The sequence below is a fragment of the Neolamprologus brichardi genome, chromosome 15, assembly GCF_056152115.1.
Source record: "Neolamprologus brichardi isolate AB-2024 chromosome 15, ASM5615211v1, whole genome shotgun sequence".
NCBI lineage: Eukaryota > Metazoa > Chordata > Actinopteri > Cichliformes > Cichlidae > Neolamprologus > Neolamprologus brichardi.
The window spans coordinates 3902696-3929463 of NC_142118.1; the positions used below are offsets into that span (position 1 = coordinate 3902696).

The following is a 26768-nucleotide window of genomic DNA, read 5'->3' on the forward strand; positions in this document are numbered from 1 at the left end:
TCTATTATGTCAAAAGTAGTGCTGCACAAGAGTTTAAACTGGGATGGACGTCTCTATCCAAATACTGATAGCAATGCTATCAATGTGAGGCCGTGTATCGGGTGAGCAGACGCACGTAGGCTGTAGCGAGAGAGCATAATGGCAGGGGGAAAGCGGTACAGAGAGTCCTTTTAGTCTTTTTTCATTATGAAAGAGCTCACTGAGGTCACCGTCTTAACAATCCGACTGCTTATGGAAACCAAAGTGTCCTCAGGTGGCCATGAACAAGAAATAGAGATACACAGTGACCCACACTGGCTTCAGTGTTCAGACCTGCTAGTTTGATGGTTTGTCAGTAGTAGCGGTGATGCAAACTACCGATGACAGCCCGATCTGGACTTCACTCTTTGAGCTGCTATAGTTGCGTTTTTACTAAAGGTTGCTTATTTAAACATTCAGGATACACAGAGAAACATGTTGGTTCATTGACTGACAATGAGGTGGAGTTGTTGCCGCGAGTAACACAAAAGCACAAAGTTGCAAAAGTGAGTGAGGATGAAAGAATTTAAAGAAAAGCTATCAGGAGCATGTACAAACTGATATTAATCTTTAATAGGGCTGTCAAAACTGAGAGCAAACAAAACAACTGCTGTATAATGCTCTCCGCTATCTTAGTTTAATTGGTCACATGACTGCATCACATGACTAAAATGCATCATCATTTTCGAAAAGTCTCAGTTTTTGCTGTCCACATTGCCACGCGAAAGCACCGTCTTCTATTCGTTTTCGAGAGTGTTTTCAAAACGCGTCAGTGTGGACCAAAGCAGAGAGAAAACGATGTGTTGTCAAACGAAAACGTGTTAGTGTGGACATGACCTCAGCGTAGGAGCTGGAGCCTATCCCAGCTACCAAAGGGCGGGAGGCAGGGTACTCCATTCTGACACAGATACCCAGAGAGATACAGACTCACATTCACAAGGGTAATTTAGAATTACCAATGAACCTAACCCCAGTAATGCATGTTGGCTGTGGGAGGAACACTCAGGACCTGCTTGCTGTGAGGCAACAATGCTAACCACTGTCTTGCCCTTGCACTGAAATGGCGAGCATAAATGTATGTGGCTGTGTGATAAGCATGCGAACTGACCAGCAGGATTGGTATACCGGGGCTTTCAATCAATGACCAAGACAGCGAAAAAGCTCATCTTGAGGCTTCAGAACTGGAAACCAATAGGTGACATCGTGATAGCTACATCTACCATTTATTAGTACATTAGCAGAAGCTAAGTCCCTCTTAAATGGAACTAATGTTCATCAGCTAGACAGAGATTTTTGCCCATCAGAGAAAAATATCAGTTACATCTGTTTGACATTAGAAACACAGACGGCGGATGAGTTTAGCAGCATGGCAGAGAGCGAGCATAAAGAGGAAAAACAAGGTGACAGGAGGAGGCGTATTGTGTGGCAATACAAAAAGCTCCAGAAAAGGATGTAGTCTGAGGGACGGGCAGGCTTGTGTAAGAGCTGATTCTCAAATTGAAGCCCACCCACGTAGTATGATGTGACCACACACAAATACCCCTGAACGTTTCTGTGCATCACTTCCACCCAATTCAACTAAATGAAACCCATCTTTGACGGGAGCACACGGCCCATGCTTTACCCCATGCTGGATTCTCGATGTGGATGCAAACACACACTTGTACACAGATGTATCGTCAGCAAGGCTGATATTAAGATAAAGACAGAATGAGAAGAGTGTTTTTTTTCTCTTTCCCTGCTTGCACAATGGGTCTTATTTCACCTTTTTATTGGTCTCCTTGGTCTCTGCCTCGTGCTGCGACCTGCCTTTCCTTCTTGCTCTGCTGTTTTTTTAACCCCGTGGCTAACATCTCTCTCATTCTCTCAACCTACGGGAGACTTTGCCCTCTCTCCTGCTTTCTTTCTCTTCCGTTCTTTTTCTCTTAAACCCCAAGAGTCTTTGCTCTACCTTCCGACGTATTCGCCATTTCATCTTCCTTCACTGCTTCCTGCTCTTTTGCCTTGTGCACTTTTTACCTTTCGCAGCCTTTTATGACCTTGCTTTAACCAGGCATACTTTGCAGCAGAAGGGCCACAGGGGCATTGGGGGTTCGGCTGGGTGAAGTCACAGAGACAAAAACAAGTGGGATAGAAGTAACTCAGAGTGGAACTTGAGACTTTAGTTTCGATACAATCCAGACAAGCTGTACTCTCAATATCTAATTACCAGTGTGTACTACAGTCCAGCACCGAAGAAACAAATCTCAGCTTTGAAGTTCAGGTACTAGAGTGGATCACCTGGATGATTTATTACACTTGCCTGACCTCTCAGACAGACAAGGTGAATGGACCACCCTCCGAGTCCCACCCAACGTTCATCATGGATACATCCAGATGTTCGCTCGCTTGACTCTTACTGACATCCAATTTATAGCTTGTAAATAAATAACCATTTGAAACTGAACTGTGACTCCCAGTTTATCTTATCCTTGAGCAATACCTACATTTGCAAGTTTCTTTTACATGCAAAACATATACAGCTATTTTTGTATTACGTTCCTCAGAAGTAGAGCTACGATACGGTGCGACTAACTAAAGTTTCACGGTTGCAGATTTTTAAATGTGTGAATTTTGCTTCTTTTCCTTTCAGTAACTTTGATAATTTAACAGTTTGGCTTGTTAGTTGGAAAAGCAGCATTGTGCTTCTGACTTGAGCTCTAAGATCAATTTTTATACTTCTTTGTGTTTTAAAAGAACTTATTTAGGCTACCAGCAGGTAGTCCACATTGAACTCATTCAGATCCAGTGCAAACTTTTTGAATGTTCGGGCTGTCATTCGCTGCCTGACAGCTTAACCACCAATCAGAGCACATTATAACGTACTTCAGGCAAGTCCAATTAGCTACTGATTTTCAGTCCAGTTCTTGTGTAATTTGGCATGCCCATCTTTTCTCCCCGTTTCCCTTCCTTAAGAACCCTTTTTGACAGCCACCCCTCCACAGTGATTTCTGATCAGGCTTTAGTGAACTGTAGGTGGATCAACTGAACTTCCAGATGGCTCTCTCAGGTCTTTGATGGACATTTTTCTTATTTCTTAAGTACGTGACTTTCAGATATAGTTCTTTTATTTTTAAGGCCTGTCATCATTTCTTTTGTCCTGCACTTTTCCAGCTGTCTCAAAGTTTTTAAGGACACATGGCTCACCAAGCAGAGCTATGCCAAATGTCCGACCACTAATTTTTGGGGAATCGCTCTGCTGAAATTCATTGCAATTTAGTTTTATTAAGGGTGCCAAACCACAACAGCATTCACCTCAACTTGCTTTACACTGTAAGGTAAATCCCTACAATTGGTTGGCAGCCTTAACATGAAATTTCCCACTCGTGGGACTAATAAAGGTATCTTATCTTATCTAATCCTTCTCTCATGTTTTCCTTCTCTCACCCCAACCGGTCGCAGCAGATGGCTCCGCCCCTCCCTGAGCCTGGTTCTGCTGGAGGTTTCTTCCTGTTAAAAGGGAGTTTTTCCTTCCCACTGTCACCAAAGTGCTTGCTCACAGGGGGTCATATGATTGTTGGGTTTTTCTCTGTATCTATGAAGTGACTTGAGGCGACTTTTGTTGTGACTTGGCGCTATATAAATAAAATTGAATTGAATTGAAAACCCCAAGCATCCCCTATGAGCGAGCACTTGGCGACAGTGGGAGAGAAAAACTCCCTTTTAACAGGAAGAAACCTCAGACGGAGCAAGGCTCAGGGAGGGGCGGAGCCATCTGCATCGACTGGTTGGAGTGATGCATGATTGCAACATAGTAATTGTTGTGGACTTTGATGTTGTTCATAAATAGTTACTTACTGTAGTTGAGTAGTCTTAACACTTTCACCCACCAGTGTGGGGCGCTATTACCAAAAGCTACTGATCTGGTCATTAAGTGCACTCAATTCAGCTTGAAGAGATTTATTACTGTACACAACACGTCTTCAGTAAATGACACTATCAAACATTCTATATATATATATTTATATACACGATCTGCTCTGAAAATTGATTTAAAGCACTTCTCCACGTTCTCTTTTTTATATTAACTGTACATTTTCTCCTTAGTGCTTAGTAGAGGAGGTGTAAAGCATGAAAACCATATAATTTATAAATGAGAACACTGCTCAAATAACTGTTCAGACTGTAAGATTATGTCAATTTCAGCTCTATTTTCCATAAGTCTCTCCCTATCTCTATCTGCTTTGCAGCCAGACATTAGACACATAAATCATAAGACCACACAAACGACAACCATCTCGTCTAATGTGACAAAAAAAACAAACAGGGAAAATCTGTTTTTTTGGTTTTGTTTACAAAAGCGTGCATAGATATATGTGTAAATAATATACATTCATATAGAGTTTAAGTGCAGAAAACTATGAGGATGAAGACTTTTTCTCATTGGGTATCACAGTCCCAGTGACAGCCGCAGAGCCGTTTTCTCTTATCTGAGCCGCTTCTCTCCATTCTCTCTCTTTAGCATTTTTCCCCCCTCCGAATCCCATAATTTCTCTCCCGGGGTGTTAATTTGCTACGGTGAGGATCAGAGGGCCAAAGGGCTCCAAAGGAAAGTCCAGGGAGGGTGCAGTGAGCATGCTTGAAATGGATCTTGTGTGCTTGCGTTCGTGCAGCGTGTGTGCATTTTATTGTCTGCTGGGCATCTGTTGACTGAAAATCTGCAGTGATGACTGGTCTCCTTAGAAGGGAAAAACAAACGTCGTGAAGGGTTTAAGTGTCCTCGAACAACACTTAGAGGCTCAGTTCACCTCGAAATCCCCCTCCATAGACCGAGCTAGCTACACTGCTAGAGGAATGGGCAATGAGAGCTTCACATGTACAAAAACTGGTTTCTGTGTGTACAATAGAAATCATTTAGAATATTAAAATGATCTTTTCTATTAATGATACCAGTGACTACTAAGTGAACTGTAGTTAACGTCTTTTTGCCCGTGCTTACAACGCACAGGTGGGAGCGAGTGAAGATCCTAGACATCGACCAAAATAGCACCGTGATAAATGTTGCTCATGTTTGGGATTAAACTTTTATTTTTTAGGGGTTTTTTTGCTTTTTAGCAAGCGCTGCACACTGTTGATGCTGTAGGGGAGTGGTAGGAAGGCACTGAGGTGCTGTGGAGCGAGCATAAACGAGGATCAGAGCACTTTACTGAAGGTAACGAGTCCAAGTATATCTTAATTTTTAAACTTTGTTTTGTCCAATAAAAGAAAAACATGTCAGTTCCTTTAGAATTCAACATATAGTGGATCTAAACCTTCTGGGCTGATGATTCGATGATTCGATGCACTTTCCATCCAAATGCCTCAATCTGCACCGTCAGCACATGCGACGACAGAGCCCAAAGCAGGCTCGCCCCATCCCTCCTGTTGAATATTGGATGAGGCTGATGCATCCTTCCAGCCTCGCAGCAGGTACAGCAGGTCAGAGTACCAGATGTGGCATGAACGATGCTGAGACCGATCCGTGCTTCTGTAAATGCTGTTCACTTTGCTCGTGAGCACGAACTGCGGCTCAGGAACAGGATGAGTCAAGGTTTCTGGCACCGGCTGGGGAAGCAATCGTTCACTCGTTCCCCTCCTCCCTTGCCCTTTCCCTCCCTTCCTGGGAGCTCGGGCTGGCAGCAGTCACAAGTGGACAAGTGGAGGGAACCTTAATTTTGGCTGCAGCCCCCGCAGACGCTCGGACCGATGGTTATCTCTTCTGGATTTACTGCCTCCATGTTACATTTATGAGCCGGGACAGTTGTGTTTGCTGAGATTTTCACTGATAAGCCCAAGGAATATCAAAAAACTCATACACCCAATTCTCCAGTGCATAGCTGCATCTAAGTTTCTCTCTTCTGCGCTCACTTGTTCTGTCTCCCTCGCTCCCCCTCTCCCCCTCCTAAAATACCAATCTCAGACTCCAGAAATAAAATCGGAAGAGGAATCTGCTGAAGGGCACTCTTCGCAGAGAGCGATTAAGACATTTCTGGCACATTCTCCTGCATCCCGTGTTTCCGGTTTGAGAGGTGAGGCAGAGTAATCTCATGCTGCATTGGCTCTACAAGACAAACCATGCTGAATAATTACAGAGCAGGACAACAATCAACAAAGTCCTGACATAAAAAACAGGACCCAGCAAAGCACACAATTGTCTTTCCAAACTGCTGACAGCCTCCCAGTCGCCATCACTTTTGCCTAATGGTTAGCATTGAGGCTGTGCATCCACACAGAAAGATGACAAATAAATTCAATTATTCCACCAAAAAGAACTGCTGTCAGCAGTGATGAGGAAGCACCGGAGGGGGATCAGCGAAGCAGAGCGGTTTCAGACCCGAGCCAAAAGCAGTAGGTGGCAGACTTCAGAAGAACTATATCTGATGATCTTCTTGCTCTTGCTCTAGCTCTCTTTACAAGCTGTGAGTGTTGTTCTCCTTTCTTTGCAGTGGTGGCACGCTACGACTACTCTCCAAGGATCTCCTGGCTGGCGGAGGTGTGAACGAGTAGATGAATGTCACGCCTACGGGCCTTTAGGACCTCGCACAACAGCCTGCTTTTATTGTCTCTAAACTGTGGATGCAAGCCGCACTATTTGTGCTTGCTGATCTAATAAAATCCACCTATTTTAGACCGCCACCACTAGCACAGCATTTTCTGGCTGGCCTTATGTCGCAGGAATGTAAAAACAGTCAGTAACAATTTGCTGTGAGCATTTTCTTACTTTAACACTTCATAAAAGTATGTAATCTATAATTACAACCTCCTTTTATTCTGGCATTAAGGATGACAAAAAAAAGCTAAACCTGCGACACACTCGAAGTCGTAAATGTGTCTGCAGTTGCACTTTTCTAGCTTTAGATACATGAACGCTTGATTACAGATGATGAAGTGGACAGAGGGAAAGGCTGGCTGAGAGTGCAGCTACTGTTTAAGGTTTCCCTCCCACAGTGTATGCATTTAAAGTTTTAACAATGTGAGTGTGTGTGCGAGTGAGCAAAGACAGAGAAACAGTATGAGGCGAGCTGGACCCCTGCGTCTCCTAGTCATTACAGCTCATTTGTCTGAGTGCTATTCCACTTGGCTGGGTTGAGTTAACAGTTTGCCCTGGCGCTCTCCACCCTCCTCTGAGCCGAGCACAGTGACACATGTGGAGAGAGGGAAATGGGAGCATAATGTATGAGTTTGTCTGGGTGCACGCACATTCGCACACAGCATGCACACAAAAGAAAACTTTGCTTGCTGCTTAATAGCAGGCAAACACAAACTGCATATGGATGTCAACACCCCTCAAAGCTGGAGTGCAACTCATACGACTTAAGGCAAAAATGGTTGAAGGTAAAATTTGCAGCGCCGGCGGCTGTTTAATCCCCTCCCGATCCCCTGCAAAGTCTAATGACAGCTAATCAGATGCACATCCACAGTCTAATTAACCAATTAGCAGCTAATGGATTCACATACACTACACAAAATGCCACGGATTCATTACGAGACACCCATAGTTTTCACTTTACCCAAGACTTTTTGGGCCAAATGTGAAAGACAGAAGGCAGTTAACGCAAAATGCACAGATGCAGCAGCAAACCGAGGTAAATTAGGGGTGACAAGAGGAAAAAAAACATTAAATCGATGGTGCACATTATGTTTAAAAAAACTACAAAAAAAAAAGATGCAACATATCGGTGCACACACATTCACGCAGTAACCGAGCGTATTAACACATCTAGTTTTAAAACTGCATTTGTATTTGAAGATCACAGAGAGCCCGTTTCGATGCCGAACACATTTCTTGGCTTCTTAATTAGCATCCAATGAAATTTAAGTTAGAAGAATTAGTTTTTTATAAGGTACACGAATATCTCAGCTGAAGAATGAACTTCATGTCACGGTTGTGATTCGGGTTTCACGACTTTTGTCTCCAGAGGAAAAAAATGAGCTTTGCCCTAACGTAAATGGCCTGTATTTATATAGCGCTTTACTAGTCCCTAAGGACCCCAAAGCGCTTTACATATCCAGTCATCCACCCATTCACACACACATCCACACACTGGTGATGGCAGCTACATTGTAGTCACAGCCACCCTGGGGCGCACTGACGGAGGTGAGGCCAGTGTTGCCAACTCCTTAGTAAGGAAAATCGCTATTGGCTGTCCTAAAAGCCGCTAGAAGTCGCCAAATGACGTCATCACCTAATTTCCATAATTTGTCATGCTAATGTAATTGTAACCTACGTTGTTGGAGAGAGAAATAACATCGTGGAAGAGACATAAAGTGATTAAAAAACGTCCTAAATGCATTTAGAATTTATTTAGAAATACAAATTTAATTTATTTTAGCAATTATTGTTTTTTAATGTCACAATTCCAACCCTGCTCCTTTATCCGGGCCTGGACCGGCAAAAGTGACCCGAAATAGGCACTCTGGTGGAGTTAATGTGTGTGAGAGTGTGTGTTTATAAGTAGTAGTAGTAAAACCTTGTGATCCACAAAACAGCATAACAGTAAAGGAAGAACTGACTGCATTACAGTCAGTGCTGGAGCAGAGGCTTCGCTCATGCGCGATTCATTTGCCGTTTGGACGCACAGGTGTGAACATCACCTGCCCTGATAGCAGCTGGGGGAGGACTATCCTCCGCCCGTGAGCGCTTTGGCACGGGTGAGACGCCCACGGCAGCACCGCTGCTTGTTGAGAGTAAGAGCGATATGCGTTTTCACGTCAAAAAGTCGTCATAAATAAGTCTCCAATAATACCAGAAAAAGTCACCAGATTTGTCGCTAGTCGCTTTTTAGAAAAAAAGTCGCTAAGGGGGTCTGAAAACTTGCTAAATATAGCGACAAAGTTGCTAAGTTGGCAACACTGGGTGAGGCTGCCGGACACTGGCGCCATCGGGCCCTCTGACCACCACCAGTAGGCAACGGGTGAAGTGTCTTACCCAAGGACACAACGACTGAGACTGTCCAAGCCGGGGCTCAAACCGGCAGCCTTCCAATTACAAGGCGAACTCCCAACTCTTGAGCCACGATCGCCTCCTGGACGTCGTCCAGTATCGTTACAAACAGATTGATCTTATTCTATTTTTTCCCCATCAACACAGTATTATTTACTCTGCAAAGAGCAAAACAAAACGTGACATGCCAGGGCTTGTCAGAGTGACTGATTAACAATCAATAAAAACCGAGCAATTAAGTCCAAAAAAAAAGAAAGCAAGAGAAGGAGAGAAATTACAACATTGCAGCACAGCAGGATTCTACATAAAGAAAAACCTGGCAAAAACAAGACAATTAAGGGATGTGTGAAAACCATCTGGCTGCTTCTGTTTAGCCACAATAGAAATAACTTTTTTATTTTTTTTTAGAGCTTGCAGCTAATGGAGCAAGTACTCATTAAAATGTCTCACTTTCTGTTAAACTTAAAAAAAAGTTCCTGCTATTCCATCTTATAAGCACACTGCAGCGTGTATCTTCATAGGCCATTAATATTCTTATTAGCGGTTAGCTTACACTTGTCATGATTTATGAGCTTAATTCAGCAAAACCCTGGAACAAATGAAATTTCACAAGCACATTTAGTATCTCCAGAAAAAAGAAAACCATGTCTAAAGCGTATACATCTATATTAAGAAAGTAGCTAATATTTGCTGTTGTTTACTTATGTACAGTTAGGAATGGGAGCTTGTACTTCTACCCTCTGGTGCCTTTTAGTATGTTTAAAAAACTGGCAAGTTTTTATGGGCTGTAAAGTCACATTTCTTTTACTTCATTAAATTCTTACTGCTCTCTCGTCAAGTTTCCTGGCATTCTGCAACTGATTTCAGTGAGAAACTCTCTCAGAAAAGCCACTTTCTGCTACGTGTTCAGTAAAGCTGGTACATTTAACAGCTCAAACAGTATAAACACACCAGGACTCTCAGAAAACAGCTAGAAGGAGAGTGAATAGTGGATGCACACTGATGATATGGACAAAAACAAAATCATTAATGCTAATGTTGCTCCGTGTGCAGAACAGCTATTGCTGACCAACATGGTACTTTACAGTTACTAGCTCTTTATCCTGTGAAAGCCTACTAGGAGTAACCCTTTAAGCTCTTTTCTGAACCGAGTGGTTTCTGTCACGTCTCAGGCCTGGATGTGTCAGGGGTTGCTGAGTGGATGTGGAGAGGAGGACTCAAACGCAGGACTCACGGTGAAGATTCAGGGTGTTTATTGTGAGGGACGAATGACGAAAACAGGGGATGGCTGACGGACTGGATAACTGAATGAATGGCTGACTGATCTGAACTTGGAAGGCAAACATGGGGCATAGACAGCAGTGACAACGTCAATGACGCGACGCCGACCAGGAGAGAACTGAGGACCTAAATAAACTGGCTGAACAATGACTGATAGGTGAGCAGCTGAACACAATTGAACTAACGATGCATGGAATAAGAACTAGAACATAATGCACACAGAGTAAAGGATAAACAGTGAACATGAACTGAAAATACTTGGTCAACGACCCAGGAACCCTGACAGGATGTGGAATAAAATGACTGGATGTGCAACAGAAGTTAGTGGTGGCTGTCTCTACCTGTGCAGCTACCTTTGGAAAACCCCCAAACCTATTCGAATGGTCGTCAAACAACGTCTTCATTGATATAAAATGAGGTGTCAGTACAAAGGTGACCTCTGACCTTGAGCTTGAATCAGATGGGTGTTAACTTGGGTGTCCACGCAGCCCGCCCACCGACCCATCCAGCAGGGGTGGCACAGGAGGAATCGAGTACTGAACGGGCCAATCGCAGTAGTTTCGGGTTACGTCGACCTGACATTTAGCTACACTTCCAGGGGGGTTAGCGTTACGACACAGCTACGGAGTTAACGCACTCAAGCATAAATCCTCACGAAGTCTTAATGACATCCTTAGAGACCGTACAGCTTGTCACATTTGTAAGGCTATTGATGTGCATGTTAGACGATCATTTAAAAATCTGACTTTAGAAACTGTCTCTCGTCTGATCAGATATTTTATTGTCTGTTTGAACAAAAGTTCAAACACGTTGAATTTTAAAAACTTCAAACCTCGATCTTAATTCGTTCAATAGTTTATATATACAAGCTGAACTGGTCCCTGCCTTTTGCCCACCATCAGCTGGGATATTCGACCCTTACCTTTCACTCTGACCTCAGGTTAAGATGTCAGAGAATTATATCTGTTACCTACCAGCCAAACAGATACCTTGTCTTTAACAAAGCCTAAACATAGGGGATAAAGAGTTGGCCCGGCTCCATCAGAAGCTCGCTAATTAACTTCCTGTGTCCCATTTGTTCATCCTTGAAAAAACAAACAAACCCCAAAACAACAATAACAAGATTTTCCTAGAACTCAAAACTAATTGGCTCGCAAACCAATTTGGGTGTTTTATTCATCCCCCCCCCATGAAATTAAATATATACGACTTGTCTTATTCCTTTTTTTTTAAATAGTCAGCCTTAATGATCCATTATTCGTTGGGCTCAGCTAACAAATGGCCAAGGAACAGCGGCACCATGAGCGCAACTCTTATTATTTAAGTCTCAATGTGAAAGGATGTTAATTAAAAATCCGTCCCGCAAGAATAACTTTAAAAAAATTCAAGGCTGGAAAAAGTGCAATTCGACTCAAATTTATCTCGAGTGTAAAGAAACGGAGGTGTGAGGCGTGTGTCCGCACGCACGCACACTGTAACACACCCACGCGTGCACGCGACTCACAAGTTCACAGATTGACTGCGCTCAGCAAGAAGTGCTTCACGGATGGCAGTTTTCCTTTCTTTTTCCGCATGACAGACTTATCAACCGAGCTCAGGTGGTGCCCCATCTGCTTGTGCACATTTAAAATACACACACACACTCGCTTACTGCTTACACAAGAAGACGCATGCTCAAGGAATAAACTCAATCAAATGTCTGCCCTTCAAATTTCATTTCTGATCCCCCTCTCTCCCCCTCTGTGACCTCTCCTCCTGTTCTTCCTTATCACTGGTTCGCCTACGCGCGAGTGATACCGAACAACCTCAAACTCTCCTTCGAGTCGTCGTCGTTTTATCTTTCTTGCCGTCTCCTCGTCTGCGGTGAAATCCCAGCGACGATGTGCCCTGCTGCGCAGAACCCACCTTGCCCAGCGGAGCAGATGGTTGAGCAACAGAAGCGGGCCAGGCGAACAAGCGCGTTTGGTATCACGTGCGCGCTTAAGCATCGTAAAATATGTTAAAACGATGCAAAAAGCATTTGCTAACCCAAACAAGAAAAGGTGCATTCGGTGCATTAGAACGCAGGCTTCTCAGCAGTGATGCCCTGATTAAATGCATGCCTCAGACAGTCAGTCATAATAAGTGTTTTAGCTTCAAAACTTGATCGGAAAAACTTACATATATTTCTCATTCATTGAGCCATTGGGGTATAATGCATCATGAATGTATTCATCCCGGCGGCATTTATGCATTTATATAATTCTGTTGTACAGAGCCACAAGCAACTGGGAATCAATACACACTTCAGCCTGCATAATGGGGGATGTAGAAGGCATAAGATATGCACATACCAAACACTATAAAATGCGCCTTGACAGAAAATGCTTCAAGAAAGTGCCGAGAACAAAAAGAAACTAGCGGCTCGAGGATGAGTAATGGGATGAAGGTGAGCATATGTAACGCCACAAATGTCTCTCAAGAAACAGATAATTCTTCTCGTGCTGCTGGATTAAAGATGCAAAAGAATAAGATACTGACCTAACGCTGACCTCCCCGTGTTTTCAAAAACTCCACGGCCGGAGAGCCGAGTCGGCTCGGTAAACTGACCTGCATAAAGTCCCATTTGTTAGGCAATTATCTTTATTCTACCAAGCAGAAATGACTTGTGCTGAACGGTAAGGTGTGCTGGTGCGAAACTCATAATGCCACGCAGACGCTATAATTAGGGAAAGCTTTACAGGGTGAGGAACGGGATCCTGGCCGACCTACGGGGAAAAAAAATCTGACAGCCAAAAGCAATTTGCAGGCGACCTCCAATTTTCTGGAATTATCCTTTGATTTTAACGATGTAAACAAACACTGTCTTCAAACGACTTGGACTTGGGTTGCAGTAGAAGAGCAAATGAAATGATCGGCCAGTTCCAGGAATCTCAAAGCAAGAAATCCTACTGTGCCTAGCTGCTGTTAAGAAAGTTGTTTATGTGCTAGGTTTGCTTTAATAAAAGTTTATAGCATCTTGCACAATCCTTGGAAAGCCACTACAGCTGGCCGTGTTTAACTTTTCAAGGCTACCTCAATCAGACTCGATGCAGAAGCTGTTCGAGCGACTGCTGAAAGTAAAACGTGTCGTGACTTTTGGATACATGACCCGTTGCCCACGTGCACGTCCGAGCATTTACAGTAGCTGTGTGCAAAACATTACCGAGTTCTAAATCACCGCCTTTGAGTTGTGGGCTAAAAAAAATCAATCCGGTGCACTGGCGAGCCCGCGTCTCGTGTGGAGCCCTGACCTCTCGGTCACCTTGCTGCAGTAAAATATGAATCGAGGATATGTGAGCGTGTGGGCGCCCAGATGCCGACAGCGCCGACGGGTCAGTTATGTGGGAGGCAGATCACGTGACCGCTACAGAGGCCAGGGCACAAATGATGGACGTCGGTTTATCTGTGCTTTATGTGTGCGCACGTACCGGCAGAAAGTCTGGGGCGGGTCCTCGGCGTCTGCATCTCTTGCCGTGCGTGAGGCAGCATGTGGTAACGCTTGGCTTCGTTCACCAGATCGCGACACGCCTCTGAAGATTTGATCAGCTCCTCGTTGTCCACTACGTTCAGCAGATAGGACGGGTGGATGAAGGGAAGACGCACCACCGCTAACAGCTCTGACAGATGCTGATAAGAGAGACATAAAGGGAGGGAAAGGAACAGAGAGTCATTACTTGTTCAAGGTTGCAGTTAGTGAGTGCTGCTTAAATAACCTGAAAGAGATCTAAATAAAGAAACAGAGTGGGTTGTCCACCAATTAGAAGGACGGCAGTTTGATCACAGTCGCCTCGATGACTGCATGTGAAAATATCCTTAAGCAAGAGTTTCCCTGATAGATCCATCAGAGTGTGACTATGTGAATGTTCTTTTAAGTTCTTTTTCCCCTCCATTTTTTTTGGTTTGTTGGGTTGTTTAAAAATTTTCAAATTGCCTGTAAGTTGTGTTATTGTTAATAAAGTTCCAATTTACTGAACACTAACAGTGTTTGAATTCATTTAGTTGAAGTGATCAAAGAACAGTGTTCTTGCTGTATAGCCAACATTTGTGTTTCTTGCTGGGAAAAGAAACCACGGTGTTTGATAAAAGCCGGGACCGTTAGCGTGAGGAAACCTGGCAGTAGCGAGACCATTAGCTCTGTAACTGTCAGTGTCAAAACGTGAAAGATGTAGTGAAACCCTGCACGCTTTTTCTAAAATTTCTACTCTCATATCGGACAAAAATGCTAAAACGTGTAGAGAAAAATAAGAAAATGTCTAAGTAAGACCTCACAGATTGAAGTGACTGAATTTCCCCAGTAATTTTCCAAAAAAGCAACTAAAAGGAACTCTGGAGACTTGTTTTGAACTGCGTCACTGAAAGTTTGCAGTAAGATCTGAACCTCATCTCACTTTCATACGTGCATTCGGCTACGATGACACAGCTGACACTGTCGGCGGGGGGCGGCGGTGGGGTGGGAATCTTAATTCCACCCTCAGCGCTTCTGATTTTGTCACGGCGGGGTGCGCCGGTGTGAGGAAAGAGGTAGACCCAGATGCAGACACGGTGGAGACAAAACGTAGTTTCAAAAATAAAGCGAGCCTTTATTGGCTGATTGCAGAAGAAAAAACAAGGAACTAGGGAAACTAAGGAGGCTATGAACACTGTGTTAACAAAAAGGCTGTGACACTCAGTGAAAAACTATGACAAACTGAACACTGAGTAAACTAGAAAACACAGAGAAACAATGGAGTAAACCTATGAAAACTGTGGTGAGGTTAACAGACGATCTGACACTGACTGAGTGGAACACACAGACTAAATACACATAAGGAATGAGCAAAGGAAGTAGAATTACATGGGGAAAACAGCTGACAACAATTAACATAATGACAGGACACGTGAAACTAAACATAATAAACACAAAACTCTTTCAAAATAAAACAGGAAACATAAGGAAATCCAGACATGACTTGAACTTGACAAACAAAGAAAACTTGAAACATGAAACATGGCAGAATGTAACTAGATAAACCGAAATTAAACTAGACTAAAAAGAATAAAACACCAAGAAACTCAGAATACCCAGGGTCATGACAGATTCCCCCTCCCCACCACCCCCATCTTCAAATAAAATCTTTCATGAGACAGCTAATGCTCTTTTGCAGCTAAATTAAGACCCAGTTCTGGCTAATCACAGCCCATTCAAGCCAAGATGCTGCAGTGCCACCAGCAAGATATTTCAAATTTTTTTGTAACATAAAAATGGCACCATCAATTTCCCGCGGTGCCGAGCTGGTTAATGACAACTCGGCTTTGAAGGTAAAGGAGGGAGGGAATCTTTTTACTATAGGAACTTTAGCATATTTGTGTTTGTTTCATCTCTGGGCGTGCATGCATTTATGCTTATACTGTATAGGTGTTCAGCTCAGAGGTAGGACAGGCTGTTGCTATAGCAACCATGTCTATAGCTCTGGCTGCTGAGTGAATTATTTTTTTTTTGCCTCCCCTCCAGTCTGTGTGTACATGTGTACGTGTGTCCCCCCCTCACACCTCACCGCCGACCCCACGGGAGCCTCGTCTACGCTGACGGTAAAAAGCTGTAAACAAGCTCGGACGGAGCGACAGAGAGTTGGGTGGAGGCTGACCCCATTGACCCTTTGGCTCAGAGCGGCGCACGCGAGCCACGCGGGGAGGGCAACAGAACAACGGGCTGAGAGAGGCATCATTCAGCAGAGTATAAATAATAAGCAGACACTGCCTAAGCATATCTCCCTTTCTCTCTCTCTCCCCTCCACCTGAGGCCTTTTAAGTCTGGCATGTGTCCCATCTGCTCTCCAGCGATGTCCTGAGCTCATCTGACCAGAAAGAAGTAAATAAGATGTCAGACTGCGGGACAAAAAGACGGAGAGACAAGCGCGAGAGGAAGTAGATAGGGCATGGGAAGTGGGGGTGGGAAGACAAGTGATGACACAACGGGAGGAAAAAAGGAGGCAAGGAGGCAAGGCAGAAAAGGATAAAAGTACGTCGAACGATCTGAAGAAAGACAAGGTGGGAGAGACGAAGTGATGGTTTTATGGCAGCCAGAGAAATCTGCTGATGACATTTCCTCTCTGTGAGCACGCTCGGAGCAAAACGCTGTCCTGCGTTTGGGACTGTCTGTTTCCCTCATCTATGAATTTCCACAGTGCAGTTTATCAAACAAACAGCTCAGTTCCTACATAAACACTTGCAATCGCTCCGAGCACCTCAGCTCAAACACAGAGGAGGTGAAGTCAGAGCAAGCTCCTTAGCATTCTGCAATATTCTTAAGGGAAGACTTCTTTACTCAAGAGAAGCTACTACTTCCAATTAAAGTGCCCCCATAGTGGGAGATTTGCCCCAGTAGTTACTGAGTCATGTCACACTCAAATGGAGGACTTAAGCTTCAGGCTTACTGCTATGGACTTCCATTACAAGGTACTTTACTCCAAGTCTGCTTCAACCTACACCTCTTCGGACATCCTATCAAGTTATTAATACCTGTAATCGGCTGTGGCGAAATGTTAAAAGGCCATATTTGATAGTAATTTTTCATTAAGATAAATATCTTTAAAAACACAACAGTCTGAGGAAGGAAATATTGAATTTTGTTGTGTTTAAAATTCATGTGGCTCGTGAAATCTTGCACAGAAATCTGCAGGTTATCAGAAATAGGTCCTCTACTGACTCTTCTGGCCCTCAGAACTAAATTAAAGCTGTATATGGGGCAGTTTCAGCCAGGTGGTGCCCTTAAGGGCACTACAGAAATAAATGTGCTCGATTGCCTGTGCGCACATCTGGAAGCCTTGCTCTTATTTGGAACGGCAGGTGGACTGGCTCGCAGTCCGACATCACACAGCTCAGTTGAGCTGGAAACTCTAAAAATGCCTGTGACCGGTTGGGAAGGTTACTTTTGAAATATAAGCCATTTAATTAACACATCAAAGCAAGCACCTAATTAAAACTTCCTAAAAGTAAAAAATAAAAAATTTAAATTGAGTGATAATGAAGCAAAGACCTCAGGGTCTAGCTAGTTCTTCACATCTAATATCCAGCATGGTTTTGATGGTGACCGCTGATAAACAAGCTTTACTTTTTACTGTAATATTAGAACCGCTTTCAAATTTTATGAGGGAAAATACTGGTAAATTTCCAGCACCGAAGACGATCTTGTCTGGGGAAATGGCCACCCGTCTCAGCCTGCAACGATCTGATTGGCAGATAAACTGTTCTTAACCTTTTAGTGATACAGAAATAAACAGACCTGCGCCTAACCTTAATGCTGCTGCATTCGTGTAAGCATAAAAACCCTACAATCTAAGTAATCGTCAACATTTTGATTAGGAACTGTAATTTAATTCTGCTTTTTTCAAGAACTCATAATGTTAGTAAAACTCTATTTAACTTATAATATAATTGTGCGTGCATGCTTATAACCGTCTTCCTAGCCAGTAGCTAGAGCGTTCAAGGAGTGATGGACATCTGTGTTAGAGGTTCACACAAACGCTGCAGAACCACTCCCATTTTAGTGCTCAGTCTCTCTCTCTCTCTCTCTCTCACACACACACACCTTTCTTTTACTCACGTCTCCTTAAACAAACATGAAAAACTAGCAAAACCATCCTACTGTACCATCTGCAAATCATAGCTACCTATAAAGCCACATCTGTTGTAGCCTCTCTTCCCTTGCCAAATATCTTTTAATGACAGTCAAACTACCTCAAAGAGAGCATCTGGTCTCTGCAAAAAAGGTTAGGACAGACACTGTTTCCACATACAGGTAAAAATCTGCCTGAAAACAAGCTCGCACACGTGCACAGACACACACGTGCACGTGTAAATACAGCCAGAGACAGATGGGTGCATTCAGGAGTGGATCCACTATGACCGCGCTGATTTCATCCTGTGCTGTTTGTGGTCAAAGTTGCTGGAATCTGTTCGGAGTGTTCTGTCCAAAAGTTGACTGGCTGGTAAATCTTGTTAAGGAGATTAAGACAACGTATAGTCTCAGAGGCTGAACTCTGATTAAATAAACCAGCCGCTGACTCGATTGCACTGTAAACAGTGTGGGATATCCCCTATGTATGTGTGTGTGTGGGAAAGAGTGCCTAGCAGCTTTTCTCTACCTTCCTTTCCGCCATCCCTCTCCCTCTGTCCGTCTATTTCTAAAAAAGAATTACTCTCCATCTCTAATTCTAACTAACTCCCTATCTCTCCCACTTCTTCTTCACTTTCTGCCTCTCTCTCTCTCCACCTCCATTTCCCGCTCGTCGCTCTTCCTCCCACACATGCATATATCGGCATGGAAATGAAGTAGAGTTGCACACTTGGTGCTAATATTCAAATCCAAAGTGTCAGACCCCATGAAGAAAAAGAAGAAAAAAGTCGTGCTTCATGCCAGCTATTGAAACTAGTCAAGCAGAAATTATTGCAGATACTGTTTACTCAGGCTGCTGTTTGTCTTCTAAAACAAATGAGCTCCACATTCGTGGTTTTGAAAGGAATTTCTCAACAACAGCTTGATGGATTACTATAAAATCGGGCACAGAGATTTTTCTTTGCCTGCGTATGAATTAATCTGCCCCAGCATCACGCCCTCCCCCCCCCCAAAAAAAAATAAAAATGGACCAATGCCAGCTTGGTGATCAAATGACCTGCAAAAGCAAATAAAAACTAGCTACAGTCCAGTCAGTCTCAGTCATGTTTGCTTAATGCTTACTAGCAAACACTGATAACAGTAAAACCACTATCCCTGTTTAACGTGAACATTTCAGCATTATGAACACATGAACGCATGCTGAATTAAAAGGGGAACATGGGAGACTGTGCATGAAAAATGCCTGTAATTTCTAAACAGGTGATGCAAAATTTTTTCCATTTTTTTGTGAATTAAAACTGAGAGTCTGCACTTCGCTTACATGCATGACTACCTGATTTAAAATCAACTGTGACTGTGTACAGAGGTAAAACTACAAAAGTTGTGTTTTTATCCAACAAATTATGGACCTACTGTGGATTCAGCAAATACAGGTAAACTGTGGGGTGTAAATGAACCAAACCCTGACCAGCGTTGGGAAGGTTACTTTTAAAATGTATTCCACTGCAGATTACAGAATACATGCCACAAAATGTATTTTGTAACGTATTCTGAATACTTACTGAATTACTGTTACTGAAGGTTACTCGCCAAAGCAATACCATTGTTAAATCTTAATATAAAATGAGTAACAGTAGGGTGGACATTAGGTAAGGCTGCACTTTTTGCAGCGGTCTCAGATCAGATCTGCGGCTCCGAACCGTAGTAAAGGGACCTCTGGCTAATACGTCGGGTTCGTGTCGGGCCCATAGCCGAAAACTAGCTTTACTTTGTTGTCTGGGTCAAGTTTGCTAGCGAGAGACAGAGAGAGGCGTTGAAAGGCTGCTTCCAGGCTACATTCTTTAGGGCGATGCCTGTAACACTCTGCCGCTGCCTTCATATTAAATAATTTCTTGAATAATAATTTTTAAAAATATTTCTTCACATCATCATGCAGGCCGCAAGTAGAGCTGACATGGGCCACGAGATTGAGACTCAGGCATTAGAGCCTCTTAATGCGTGTTTTGTTTGGGTTTCCACTGGCGTGGAATTACCAAAAATAGAGAGGGGACAGCCTAACATATGAAACAGGAAAAGACCGCCCTGTAATCCATTTATTTCAACAAAGTAACTGTATTCTGAATACCACCTTTTTAAACGCCGGTACATGTATTCCATTACTCCCCAACTCGACCCAAACGTCTCAGGAAGAAGCAACACCGAATAGACCAGGCAACATTTTTTCAAAGCTTTCTCTCCCATTGTGATTCTCAATTTGCACTAACAAGCAGCTAACAAAGTTCCAAAGCTTCCACTTCAGCATCATGTCCCTCCCTCATCTCATCTCTTTTGAGACCAGTTGTCACGAGTGAGAGGATGATATGACTGAGAAACCAATGACGCTGTGAAAGGCAGTCACAAGTAGGGCTGCCACAAACGATTATTTTGATAGTCGACTAGTCACCGATTATTTTTGTGATTAGTCGACTAATCAGATCATGCATCCATTGAACGTAAAACGTACAACTTATTGCACCAGCAGCATCTGCTCTTATAGAACTATCATTAGCTAACAGCTTTAAGTGTTTAAGATATGTGCTAACTAAAAATAAAGACAAGATGATAGTTTATTAAATTTAAATGAAATTTGCAGATTATTTCGGTGGAGTTGAGTAAACTCAGCCGTCTGCTCCTTGCTATCTAAAATATAACAGGACACCGGAGTATATTCTCGAGCATCTCACACTTCTGATAATCAGTTGTCTGCTTGAGGTTTATTCAGCTGTGTAAAAACTATAACTTTAATCTCAGCCAAACCGATTTACTCAGGAACAAATAAAATACTGAAAAAAGCCAAACAATAACATTTTTAAGTTATCTAGGTGACTTATATATGTCTAACCTGAGTAGCGAAAGACCGTGGTGGGTTTGAAAACGATTTGATGGAAGTCCGGTGTTCTCACGGGCTCTAGTGAGCCTGTAACCCCAGCTAGCTAACGAGCTAGTGGGTAACAGACGTCTCCGAAAACGTCTGAGCGCTTTTGAAAATATGTGGTGTCTTGATAAACTGAGCAGATATTTGAGGTTTACACAGCTACATTCTCGCCTGAAAATATGTTAAACATTTATTTTGTGACCCAGAAAGAATAACATTAAAACTAACTAGCTGCCGCCATTGTTGGAAACTGAGCAGGGCCACGCTATGAATTCTGGGACACAGCTTCTTCTTCTTCGGGGTTTAACGGCAGCTGGCATCCTTGTACATGCAGTGCTGCCATCTTCTGTTTCAGTCCGTTATTACACTCTTAAATCCTACTACTTATTCCTGCGTCTTTTGTGATCTTACAAAGCTTCAAACAACGCGTCGACTATTAAATTAGTCGTCGACGATTTTGATAGTCGTGGCAGCCCTAGTCACAAGTCAAATGATACCCCGCTGCTCTACTTTAAATGTAAATATTAGCTTAAAGCAAAGACTTAAAAACAAACATCTGAGTCCACAAAGTCATTAGCAAAGTGTTTACTGACGACACACATCTGGAATATAGTTGCTTTTTCCTAGATTTCTTTTTGCAACCATACCAGCTGCTGGGCTTTATGAATAATCCAAATTTACACAAAGTCTTTCATGGCTGGAGGCATCTTTTTCACACTATGGAAATGTGAAAAATACATTTTCAATGTGCAAATTCATAATTAAGTTGAACTTAACTCTTCCAGTTGACATTTTTCATGTGTATCAGGTTTACTCGGGTGAATCAAAGCTCATCCAAAGATAAGTAAATCAAAGATTTGGTATTTAAACTCCTTGGGCTTTAACTTTTAAGACTTTGCAATCATGCATGAGTGAAGAGTACATACATTAATGAGTATACTAATTTGTCTATGCGTGTGCATGCGTGCAACATGAACCCCGAGGTAAACGAGAATCCTTGCGACACTCAGACCAATGGGTGACGTCCTCTGAGCAGATGAGGAAAGGCGCCACGTATCCGGCTCCATTTCTCTCCATCTTCAACGAGCTCTCAAGCAATCAGTCTCTCATGCACAGGCGCACGCAGAGCGAACGCGGGCGCCTTCGCTGCAGACGAATGGTGTGACCTGTCATTTTCATCTTCTCGCTTACTCATCCAAGCAATCCTTGTGCACTTTTAAACAGAGATGGCATCTAATGGATGCAAATTATATCCACTACAGTGCCAACTGCAAGACATCAAGCCTACTGTGCATGATCCTTACAGATTTCTAAGAAGGAGTTTGATGTTTTTATTAGTTTTTTCTTAAACGTGGAACATATGGAAAGAATCCACAGGAGACTGAGGACATATGGAGGTACTGCTTTTAGCTTGTCTGCCCACTCTCACTTTTTTTCCCTCCCCTGTTCCATCCTCAGTGGACGAGCTGCATTTACGAGGAGCTTGTATTCATATCCACTTAGATTCTGATACGCAGCCCCGGCAACACCTTCTGACTTCATCCCTCTAATGGACTCAATCTCACAATGACCCGCTACGCAGCAGCACACCGGGTCAGTGTCAGTGGAGACACATGCCCCGCAGCCTCGTCAGACTCCGTCTACTGCCGAAACACTGCTGCACAGCCCACTTCAAAACTTCTCTTTCTCTTCACACACACACACACATTTGGGCAGGTGGACGGAGGAGGTTGAGCCTCGTGAAAGGCAGGGATAATGTGTCTAACAGGGAGCCTCTCAGATCTGTCAGTGCCGGCAGAGAAGCAGCCGGGAGGCTGCCAGCTGCTAACAAAGATGACAAATGTCCACCGAGCATTTCCCATTCCCCTACTGTCAGTGAGGACTAACGCTTCTTACTGTGCATGTGTGTGTGTGTGTGTGTAAAATGACTGAGTGCCACAGAGGCGTCAAATAAATGACACAGGAGCGGTCCTATCTATTTCCTCTGCTTTACTGTGAAAAACGGACGACTCAACACTTTAAAACACAACCCTGCATTAAAAATTAAACACACACACACACACACACACAAGCTTACTGACTTATAAGTGTGTGTTCAATCGCGCAAGAACTAAATGTTTGCCCTCACAGCCTTAACAAAACCCACTCAGTTGAAACAAACATGGCTCTGCACCCCTTTGTGTGTGTGTGTGTGTGTGAGCAGGTTTCTGTGAGGTAAATACATGCATGGCCTTTTTTTCCTTTGGTAACACATTATGAGCAAGTAAAATATGCTCTCGCAAATGGCACTTCATTTGGATTCAAGTGATGCTTTGCTGAGCGTGTTTGTGCTCTTTTGCCTGCACGACTGTGTGTGTGCATATCAGCCAGAAGGAGGGACTGGGGGGTGGGGGGGTGGCGGGGTATAGAGAGAGGCGTAAAGGACGACAGACGCTCGATGCTGCCCTGAGCAACTACTGACAGGTGCAATGCGTTGTCCTCTGAGGCCTGTTTCAGCATGACTTCATTCAAAGAAAAAACATTTTTTAAAAAGCTTTCTTCTGCTGATTTCATTAAAAACATATTTGTAGGTACGGCTGCCTTCTTCACATTAACATAAAACTTTTTGGCTTACTTTCTGACAACCTGAATTCTCTTTGACATCGAGTGGATTCCAGTAATTACAGCGTTTCCCTTAAATAACACAGACGATAGCATAGCAGAGGTTTGAGAACGGTGAAAATGGCGTCCTATGAGCATATGCACGATCTGATATCCTCGTGTTGATGTTGTTCCCAGATCATCATACTAAAGGTTGTTCCAGGATCAACATTGCAAGTGACCAATCAGAATGTTGTGATGTCATACTTTTGCGACTTCGGGAAAAACCGGCGTAAAACAAAAAACTGTACTTAAGCTGCGAGAAACCGCCTTTGTCCGCCGAACAATGGACCCTAACCCTTTAATAAACGCTAAGCAGAATTGATATTGTCCTTGCAACATTGGAATTTCATAAATGCACGAATGGGTTGGTGCGCAAAAGAATAACGTCACAATAATGTGATTGGTCACTTGCAATGTTGAACCTGGAACAACATTTTCATGATGATCTGGGAACAACACCAACACGACGATGTCAGATCATCCTGAGCATATACCCTCATTTGTTTTCCACGAATCGCACGTCACGCAGCTGCTGTGTGTTCATGAGCGCGCCCGGAGGAGATCAGATGCTGTAACTTTGTTCTGGGCATGCAGCCGCGGTGGTTGAGTGGCTGCACACATCAGGACCGAGCGCGCTCTGGGACGACTAAGGGCACCGATGAGAACGGAGGTCTGGGGCGCGCTGATCCCGTCCGCTCTGGAAGTCGCGTGCAAGCGATTCTCGCTCTCGTGTGAACGTTTTTGAGTACGAAAACGGGGATGTGAACGATGACATCCGCAGCGTCCGGCGCGAGCCCCTGAGTGCGTTTGTGTGCCACGAAGATAAAGTGGAGAGAAGACCCGAGGAAAGTGGCCAACCTCGTCTGCCGCATCAATCTCCATTGCCCGGCTCGGCCTCTTCAAAGTGCACATACGTCACAGATCCCGCTGCCAGTGGACTCTACAACAGTTTCACTTCCCTCTTCAAGGACGACTGCTGTGACATAAAGTGCCTCTTATCAGAAAAAAACAACAACAAAAAAAACAAATTAAGCGTTCCCCGAGGAGCTCGAGAAGATGAAAAGTTTCTAATTTGAACTCGGAGCCTAAAAGAAGAGAAGTACTAAATTAAAAGTGATGCTTGCGCCGATAGGGTCATTTGGAGTTTTGAAGGTAAATGATTCGTAAAACTGTGAGGGAAACTCAGTTTATATCCTTACTCAGCCTCAAAGCATTTATGTCTTTGATTATTTAATACTCTAACTACATAATGATAGCATCATTTGTTCTGCGAAAATGATTTTTTTCTCACCAAATGCTGGAGGCAAGAAAAAAAAAATCACCACATTGCAGGAGTCAACTGCACAAACCCTCCAAAAAAATAATAATAAGCAGCAACCTATAAGCATAAGAGGTAATACCTTTAACTATATTAATTTGGGCGGGGGAGCTGCACATGTCGCGCTAGGCCATTGTTATTTCTGATGAGTGGACAGCAGGTCGTCTCTAATGGACAGCCCGGCCTTTTTTATCACAAAAATACACCATTAATTGTTCTTTTTAGCTGTTCCATTAGTTGGCCACTTTCCAAAGAGCCAATTAATCAGCCTCTTTTGTCAGGTTGAGTCACCTGGCAAGATAGGATCCTTTATGAAATATGTTGAAGAGAAGCGTAATGGAGGTCCTATTCAGGGATTTGGCAGAAGCTGGCCTGTTATAATTGGGGCGATGTGTTATCCCACAAAGGGCTGCTAGGTGAAAGGAAGGACAGGTCTCTCGCCGTCAGCACCTTCAGAGAGCAAACATGATGCTGGAAACCATTTTCTTCCAGCCTTTGTCTCATGAGATTGGACTACTCAGTTTGCACATAAAAAACTCCATGTTTGTATGCACGCGCACGTTTGTGTAAGACTTTTTTTCAGGCTACAATGACCATGTTCACCCCTGAATCACATAAAAATATACAGGTTATTCTTGGATTCACTGACTAGCATATAAAATAAAAAAGGGGACAGACACACATGAACCACTTTATTAGATGCACCTTGTTAATGCATCTACCTAAGCTAATCAGCCAATCATATATCAATAATTCAGTGCATTTAGGCATGTAGACATACTCTACTGGGAGTTTCCCCACACAACCATCTTTAGGGTTTACACAGAAAATGAAAAAACATCCAGTGAGCTGCAGTTCTCTGGATGAAAATACCCTCTAAGAGGTCAGAGGACAACGGCCAGAATGCTTTGAGGTTATAGGAAGGCAACTCAAACAACAAAGGTATGAAGAAGAGCATTTCTGCTAATGAAGCATGTGGGCTACAGCAGCAGCCACACCAGGTGACAGTCCTGTCAGCAAAGGATAGGAAACCATCCATTCATCCATCTTCTTCCGCTTATCCGGTGCTGGGTCGCAGGGGCAGCAGCCCAAGCAGAGAAGTCCAGACCTCCCTCTCCCTAGCCACCTCGCGGTGGGACATGGATTGAACACCTCACCCAGGAGGCGCCCAGGAGACATCCTTGTCAGATGCCCGAACCACCTCAACTGGCTCTTTTCGATGTGGAGGAGCAGCGGCTCTACTCTGAGCCCCTCCCGATGGACGACCTTCTCAACCTATCTCTGAGGAGATAAGGAGGAAGCCCATTTCTGCCGCTTGTATCCGCGATCTCGTTCTTTCGGTCACTACCCACAGCTCGTGACCATAGGTGAGGGTAGGGACGTAGATCGACCGGTAAATTGAGAGCTTCACTTTTACACTCAGCTCCCTCTTCACCTCAACAGACTGGTACAGCGGACGCAGTCTGTCGATCTCCCTTCTCACGTCACTTGTGAACAACACTTAAACTCCTCCACTTGGGGCAAGAACTTGTCCCTGAACCGGAGTGGGCACTCCACCCTCCATTTCCAGCTGATGACCATGGCCTCAGATTTGGAGGTGGAGGTGTAGAAAAATGTTGTCCCATCTAATGGGTCTTGATTCCTGCTGAGACATTCACATGTTATGGTGCAAGGATCCATGCTGCCTTGTATCAATAGTTTAGAGTGCTGCTGGTGATGTAATGAAGTGGGGGGTCTATTTTATTGGCTGACTTTGAGCCCGTTTGTACCAACGGAGCATCATTTGAACACCACAGCCTACTTCAGAGTTCTTACCAACCATGTCCAGCACTTCAAGACCACGTGACATGTGACAAAGCTCAAATCTTCTCAAACTAATTTCTCCTACATGATATTAATGTAAATGGCAGCACTTTCTTCTATGCTTTTTCTACGTAACTGCTCTTTGTCTTTATCACACACATTCATACTCTGATGGATGCATCAGAGAGCAACTTGGGGTTAGCATCTTGCCCAA

At 43.6% G+C, this 26768-nt stretch overlaps 1 protein-coding gene across 5 annotated transcripts in view; it reads right to left on the reverse strand.

Moving 5' to 3' along the window:
* Positions 1-26768, reverse strand: part of klhl29 (kelch-like family member 29) — a 280861-nt gene that overhangs the window by 54246 nt on the left and 199847 nt on the right. For all 5 annotated transcript variants that reach the window (XM_087852069.1, XM_087852071.1, XM_087852070.1 and 2 more), the window contains one exon: positions 13711-13909. In XM_087852069.1, coding sequence (XP_087708195.1) covers positions 13711-13909 — 199 coding nt within the window. The remainder of the gene's footprint in view (positions 1-13710; positions 13910-26768) is intronic.